An 8,339-nucleotide genomic window follows, 5' to 3' on the forward strand; every position below is an offset into this window, starting at 1 on the left:
TGACACAATGGATATATGTATGGATTGTTATAAGAGCCTTCAGTAAAATAAATTAAAAAAAAAAAAAGATGTCACTAAGGTGTGCATGATCCAAGTCATGGTGTTTTTTTTAAATTGTCTTATATACATATGAAAGCTAGAAATGAACAAGAAAGACCACAGAAGAGTCAAGGAAGTGGTATATTTGAATGATTGAGTGGTGGGAGAATATCAAATAGACCATGGACTGCCAGAAGAATAAATAAATCTATTTTGGAAGAAGTACAGCCAGAATGTTTAGAAGTGAAGCTGGTGAGATACTGTCTCATGGACTTTGAACATGTTATCAGGAGGGATCAGTTCCTGAGGGAAAACAAGGAAGAGCCTCAACTGGGCGGATTGACACAGTTGCTGTCAACAATAAACTCAAACATGGCAAGATGGCACGATTCAGTGCCATGCTCTGCCCTGTGGTCCACAGCGTCGCTGAGTCAGAACAACCTTGACAGCCACAGCCTTCTGTTCACGGAGGTCATTCACCTGCGGCAGCGCTGTGACAGCAGCGGTAAGAAGACCCGCCAGGGCTACCGAGTTCCTGTTTAGGTTGATAAAAGCCGTTGGAAAGCGGAGCGGTGGTACTCGCACAACATGGTGAATGTTAATTAATGTCATGGAATTGTACACTTAAAATAGTTTTAAACAAGCACATTTCAGTCAAAGTTAATTTTAATCAATTATTGGGAACATCATACTTCTTTCTTTTAACTTTATGCCCTTTGGGAATAATATCTAATATTTACTCGTGGCATATTAAGGAGCCCTGGAGGTATACTGGCTGCCATCAGGTGGCTCTTAGGCTGCTAAGAGCTGTGTCAGCAGTTTGAAACCATGAGCCTCCTGGCAGGAGAGAAATGACGCTCTCTACCCAGTTCTGTAGGGTTGCTGTGAGTTGGAATTGATTTGATGGCAGTGAATTTGGTTTTTGGTTATTGGCATGTCAGTCTGCAAATTCCAATGCTAAGAGACCATCAACAGCACCTCCACTACTTTCCCATGCAGAGATGCACACATATTGAACTTCAACTTGAAGGCAAGGCTTCTTCCTAAATAAACAACTGACTCATCATCAAGCCTTTTACATCATCAAAATCCATATTTTTGTTTGTCAGGATACGATGTAATAGGAGGAAGATGGCAATACTTCACCAGTTCTCTGTAAAAGCCTAGCAAGGATAATTCTTCAATCATTCAATGCTGAGTGGAGATGCACCTCAGTAACAAACTACAATAGAAATCCTACAAGAGTACAAAGGCTGCCTCACCACACACTTCATTCCTCTACAATGAATTGACGTAGAGTCTGGCTGCAAAGTCATGCACATTTTCCGAGAGGCTTTGAATACTCTTTGGGTCCCACACATCCACACAAACAATGATTTAAACAAAATAAATGTAGAGCACAAGAAGGGCGACTACTCTTGCCAATTCTCCCCGATCTATCCCATAAGAAGAAGGCTGTACAATGATCTGATGATCACCCTGGGGATTTCCATGCTACCATCATTTTCAGGGTCAAAGTGTTAAAAGTATCAAACAGGATCTAATTAGATTTGATGATACATTTCATGGGAATGCCTACAGCTCTGAGTGGACTACAAGGAATAGAGAAACATATTTTCACTTTTTCTTGCTATCTTTGTCATTCCCAAATCAACTTTCAAGAAATCAAAAAAACCAGCTCACCCCACACCCAACAGACCACCTCCTACCGTTCATACGTATCAGACATTCAGGATGATAACTCATTGACCGTCACAAGGCACTTACCTCATTGTCTGATTCCACCAGAACTTGGTCATATTCACTAAGTGCTACTAGAAACATGATTGAAGTGACATTTTCAAAGCAGTGTATCCACTTTCTTCTCTCGGACCTTTGGCCCCCTACGTCCACCATTCTGAAAGTTTAATAATATTCACATTAGTCACTTATACGGAAAAAACCCTCCAAAATAGCTTCACTTACACATTTTAGGAAAACATTCTCTTGAAAGGCAATGGCACCCGAGTCAATTCAATCAATATGTATGCCTATTGAGTATCTGCTCAGTTTGTTTTCTGCTATTTAAATGAGTCTGGGTTACTCAAGATTTACCAGATGTGCATGGAAATTAAAACTGTGAGCAATATTCTGATCTGTATACCTAGCCAAATGGTATGTTTATTTAATCACAGCACTGAAGAGTCAAAAAGAGAATGAGTTTTATTTGTGCTAAGCTAATGGCAAATATTAAACTTTAGTTTCCTTTCCCATAAAATGAGACTGAAGATCTTCATGTATTTGTCAAGGATGCTACTGTATTTGTCAAGAAGTAATATTTAAAGGATCTCAGAGGCTTATGCATTTTGACATGAGTCCCTGTGTGTAAAACTCCAGCTAAATGCAGTAAGCATGTGTGGCTCTTTCTCTCCTCACCCCCCCTAATGGTAATAATCTGGGGCCATGTGGGTTCCTGTGCAATTAGCACTGTGCACAAACAATTAACTAACCAACTGCAAGTCAAAGATACATAGAACACCAAGATATTATACGGTGCCATAAAGGTCTTGTTTTCAACACCTCAAGTCTGTGTTTGTAACAGTCTCAGAGTATTGTTCAGAAATCAAACACCAGACCTGAATTCATCTGAGTGATAATGTACATAAGAAAATATCTAGCACCGTGCCTGGTGCTCAGCCCATCAGGTTCTTCAGCATGTTGAATCCATTCTTGAGTGAAATGTACACAGCGTTTGTAGGATAAAATGCTTTCAGAGTCAACACTGGGCTGGGTGAAAAAGACCGAGTGCTGGGCTCTTTAAGCGTCCTGGTGTTTTACTGCCCTATTGCCTTAAGCCTAAAGACCAAACTCAAGGATTGTCCAGTGACTGCTGCTGCTGCTGCTGTAACTTTCAAGGAGCACCACCGATATCTGAGAGGCAGAAACATGGTTCTAGGAAGACCAAACCTCAAAACCCAACACACGGTCATTGACGCACAGTGATCCGATACGAGTGGGTCGAACTGTCCCTGTGGGTTTCTGAGACTGTACCTCTTTACACGAGCAAGATGCCACATCTTTTCCCCAAGGAGCAGCTGGTGGTTTCAAACTACTGACTTTGAGGTCAGAAGCTCAACCCATAAGCCAGTACCTCAACAGGGCTCTTAGGAAGAGCCAAGGACATCAAAACTAGAGTGTCCTCTGATTTTGAGAAACACTCAAATGGTAGTGCCTTTCTGATGCCGTCATGTGGATAGCATGCTACTTGTTTATGTGACATCCTCACCCAGTGAGTTCCTGTCTCACAAAGCCATGTAAGGGGCTTTTGATGGCGGGGCAAACGAATTCCTTTAAGTAACCATTTTACTGCAATGGTGAAAAATGCCCTTCCAAAGCTAATGTACACAGTGCGGAATACCAGGAGGTGTAATTGCAAGCTGGTTTCAGAATTCACTAACTGTGAAGTTATGAGGAAATACGCAGTCTCATGAAATGTTAAGTGCTTTCTGCACTTACTTATAATATGGTAGTAAGAGGAAGGAAATTTGGATGCCTCAAAATAAAGCCCGTTAAATGCTATGCATTCAAAATTTGAGTGTTAAAAAATGCTAAGGGACCAGTGAAGGTCACCTAAGCCAACCATTTTACAGGTGAAAAAACAGCTCAGAGACAGTGCCAGAATGTTACCCACTGTTCAGTCATGTCTGTTTGAGCTGTGTATGACAGCCAGGTGCGGGGACTGACCAGAATGAAACGTACAGTGCTTTGGCAGGGAGTGACAGATGGCTTGCTAACCCAAGCTGTCTGGTGACTCAACTCCTACTTCCTCAGTATGGTGTGCAGCCTTCTTCAATGGGCTGGGCTCTCCTGAGGAACTCAGTCCTTTGTACTGAGAGACTTATTCATACTGGCATATCCTTAGAGATAACAGGGATTCTCAAAGCACAGGTTGTTTGTAGTCCAACTAAAAATGCAATTGAGTGTGTAATAAAAGAATAAGTGGAAGTATGTCTACATTGCTTTAGTTTTCCTAGGTTAAAAATATGTATGGCCTGCTGTTGCTGAAGCATTACTCAGAAACAACAGCAGCAGGGAAAAGAGGAGGGCATGTCTTTCATTCTGCTGTGCTACATGCAGGTAGACTAGAAGAATGAACACATTTTCACAGTTGTGTGAACGACACTAAAACAACTTATATTACACAAAAAACCACATTTTTCATTGCTACTCAGAAATTGTGTCTGACTCTCCCCAAAGAGTAGGAAGAGAAGTCAACAAGACACACACAATTTCTACTGTTTACGGGCCATATGATCATTCATATCTTACATAATTATAAACATATAGACATCATCCTAGTAGATAAAATGATTTTTTAAAATTCAGATTGTGTGGACCAATGTTCCAATAACTAATATTGCTCACCTAACAGCAAACTAAGATTTTGTTACTCTTGGCGACTTAAACTGAAATCCACCTCTACATCTCTCCTTTTGTGTGTCAGATGCCAGGAGTTGGTATGGACACTGCTAGTTCACAACGACAACAATGATGGACATAAAGGCTATGTTGCTTTGATACTTAATATTTTTGCATATGGTTTCAAAATTTGCAGAGATTACTAAATGCATTCAAGGCAAAGGGGCTAGAAAAGTATAGGTTTTATGGACTTGGTTACTACCTGAAAATGACACTTTGTAAGTCAAAGGGGTACTCGATGATCCCTGTGGTGGGGACTCGCACTCTAAGCACGTCTTGTTGAGTAGGCAGATATGCAGGGTCGGCTACGCGGTCCAAGTCATTAAGATAGCTACAGAGGGAAGACACAATAAAAATGTTAGTAATACCATCATATCAAATCTATTTATACCAGTTGTTGTCAACCTTCCTATTGCCGTGACCCTTTAATACAGTTCCTCATGTTGTGGTGAGCCCCAATCATAAAATTATTTTCGTTGCTATTTCATAACTGTAATTTTGCTACTATTGTGAATCGTATTGTAAATATCTGCTATGTAAGGATGCATTTTCATTGTTACAAATTGAACATGATTAAAGCATAGTGATTAATCACAAAAACAATATGTAATTATACATTGTGAAATATTTACTTCTAATTACAAATAAATGAAATTTTGTCTAGAACCATGGTGTAGCATGGGTAACAGTCTTAATGTAACAACAGTAAACTACATTGCTACATTTTGCGACAGTATGCATAAAAAGCCAATGTCAGTGTGAAGGCGGTTGAGACAGCTTCTCTCTCACCAGATCAGAAACTGTCGGGGCGGTGTTTGCAAGAGCACCAGGACGATCAAGCTCCAGAACAAGTCTACTTCTGTATTTAGACTCGATAACCAACAAGCTGGAAAACCCTGGTTCACAAAGATATGTGGTTGGAAATGGAAGAAAAAGGCACAACACAGTCTCAGACAGAACAGGAGATGACTGCAAACGCTTGATCCAGGATTTTGTAACTGGCATTGTAGAGAAATCAGTTCTCACTGCATCGCTGTTAATAAGCTCAATGAACTCCTCTTGTGCTGTCTCAGGAACATGTTCAACTTTGACTGTGAATGGGCTACTGTCAAGTGCAAATGGGGTGTCAGGTAGTTTGGACAGTACGATTAAATTTCATCTGCAAGCATGTGCAAGTGTTCTTTCACAGAAATTACCATTGTAATCCTTTTGTCTGGTTCAATGTCATGTTCCTCAAAGAAAGTAGATAACATGCACATTTTATTTTCATCCAACTTTTTTTTTTTTTTGCCAAAGCTGAAGTTTCATTTGGAATGATTGGATCTTCTCAGACAAATCAAGGCATGTTGCATTTGGTCCTTGCAGTAATCAATTTAACTCATTCAAGATGGCAAAGATGGCAACCAAGTAAGTTATTTTCTGCAGTTCACTTTTATTGTTGAAAAGTGCTTCAAACTGCGGTCTTGCTTTCTGATTAAAAAACATTTTGAGTTCATCATGAAGCTCGCATTGTTTGGCACATCCAACTTGTTGCACAGTTGCGAAAACAGTCGACTGTTTAAAGTGCTCACCTTTACAAACTTGACGGAACTTATGACACTTTTTATTACTTCCCATAACTCTTGTGGCAGCGTCTTCATTGCTAATATTTGCCGATGAATCATACAGTGAGTTCTGATGACTTTTGGTGACTCGTTCAGTACCAAACGTTGAAATCCAGATCGACATCTTAGCATAGCTGGAGCACCATCTGGGCAAAAACCACAAGCCTTTTCCCAAAAGATCTTATGCGCTTTCAGAAATAAACCAACTGTATCAAATACATCACATGCAATTGTCGTTTCAAGAGGTTTGCAAAAAAGAAACTCATCTCCAAGTTGCCATAATTAATATACCTCAGGTAAACTAGTAACTGAAGAGTTTGCAATGTCTGTAGATTCATCAAGCCGGATGCTAAATATTGGAAGTGGAGCAGATTTAATTTCCTGGATTAGCTGATCAACAATATCAGCAGACATGTCATCTATTCTTCTGCGGACAGTGTCGGTAGATAAGGAAATTGCACTCAATTTCGTAATAAATTCATCCCCGAACATAACTCGAACAATGTCTTCAGCCGCTGGCTGGCAACAGTAAATCCTCAGCAATGGTGTGAGGTTTCGTAGCTCTGGTGATTCTGAGTGCCACCAAATAGGAAGCTTCAACGGCTGCTACGTTTTGTTTGTGGTACTTGCCACCAGTGTCAACTTTCTTGAGTCCATCAGCTTTGCTTCTAAAATAGTTGGTATCCTTGCTGGACAAAGGTCAGATGTTTGCTATCAAAATGACGTTTTAGTTTGTTTAGCCTCATAGATTCAGCTGATAGAACTTCACAACAAATAACACATTGCAGTTTCTCAATTCCTGCTGTAATTATTGAGGTAAAGCCATACTGTAAAAAATCCTCACTATATTTTCTTTTCTTAATATATAACAATAGCTTTAATAATACAAAAGACGATACATGGCATAGTTCACTCAATACAGTTCATTAAAGTTTCTTATGATTTACCATTCTTTGTGTTGTTGTTTTTACATACCTGTTACTATCACATGGGGCAGTATTCACATCAACCACAGCTGAATATAAAAAGACTGATCAGCATCCAGATTAAGTTCCCATGGTACAGATTTTTTTGTGTGCAGTAGTTGATGAGTTTAGTACATGATTTTACATTTACCCAGTAATTATAATTCATGAAGTGTCTATTTACCTCCAATACTGCTGCTTTCAACAGAGCAGCTACTTTCTACACAGTAGCTGCTCTCTACACATGTGCAACTCGTCCACATAAGTACATTATGTCACCAATCCTGTCACATACACCTGTATTTGTACAGGGTGTATGTGATGAGGTTGGAGAGATGATGTCATCACACCGGGTACTCATATGTGGGCATATCTGCATGTGGGCGGACCCACCTGGAGATGGATGGATAGAGTGGTGTCTCCATTCCCAAGACTATCGGAAATATGTGTTTTCCGATGGTTTTAGGCAACTCCTGTGAAAGGGTTGTTCGAGCCCTAAAGGGGTTGCGACTCACAGGCTGAAAACTGCTGATTTATACACAGGGATGGGAGAAAGTGTCAAGGAGAGAAATGAAGGGTAAAAAAGAAAAATTTCATAAGGTAGTGGAGAAGTCTGAGAAGTCGATAAAGTCAACCCTTCATTATTCAGAATAAGGTTATACTTTAGTGGATTACTCAGTCACCATTAATTCTTGTTTCCTTTCTTACTATCAATTAGAATTTATACAATGAAGGCTAGGGTGAGAAGAAGAATTAAAATTAGTCTCCTCCCATTTTCTTTGTTAGCATGTATAGTAGGTAAAGCAAGATGTTAAAATATTGTGAAAATCTCGAGTTGCGGACTGGAAAACACTCTTAAAGGCCAACAATCCTTGAACTAACTACAAGCTTTTCTTTCTTGTTGTGTTTTAATTTGTTCTTTGCCAGTGGTTTGTTGTTGCTGTTGTTGTGTTATACATTGTTGCTTGGTTTTGCTCTGTCTTGTTTTTGTTCATGTTATTATCTCCACAGGTCTGTCTAAATAAGATAGGCTAGATGAACAATCTGGAGGAGAAAACGGGACCGACGGGACATGGGAGAAGGGAAGGTGGGGGGAACGGAAGTGGTGTTAACAAAACCAGGGACAAGGGAATAACAAGTGATCCAAACTGGTGGTGAGGTGAGTGTGGGAGGCCTGGTAGGGCATGATTAAGGTTAATGTAACAAAGAGGAATTGCTGAAACCCTGGTGGGGACTGAGCATGATAGTGGGACAGGAGGAAAGTCAAGGGAAA

At 40.0% G+C, this 8,339-nt stretch overlaps 1 protein-coding gene across 1 annotated transcript in view; it reads right to left on the reverse strand.

The window, feature by feature from the left end:
• Positions 1-8,339, reverse strand: part of LOC101637893 (guanine nucleotide-binding protein G(q) subunit alpha) — a 249,891-nt gene that overhangs the window by 71,577 nt on the left and 169,975 nt on the right. The window contains exons 3-4 of the mRNA XM_004713824.4: positions 4,700-4,828; positions 1,807-1,936 (exon numbers count right to left, since the gene is read on the reverse strand). Coding sequence (XP_004713881.1) covers positions 1,807-1,936; positions 4,700-4,828 — 259 coding nt within the window. The remainder of the gene's footprint in view (positions 1-1,806; positions 1,937-4,699; positions 4,829-8,339) is intronic.

This window comes from Echinops telfairi, unplaced genomic scaffold (assembly GCF_000313985.2).
Source record: "Echinops telfairi isolate 266 unplaced genomic scaffold, ASM31398v2 ScPeMD7_22;HRSCAF=79, whole genome shotgun sequence".
NCBI lineage: Eukaryota > Metazoa > Chordata > Mammalia > Afrosoricida > Tenrecidae > Echinops > Echinops telfairi.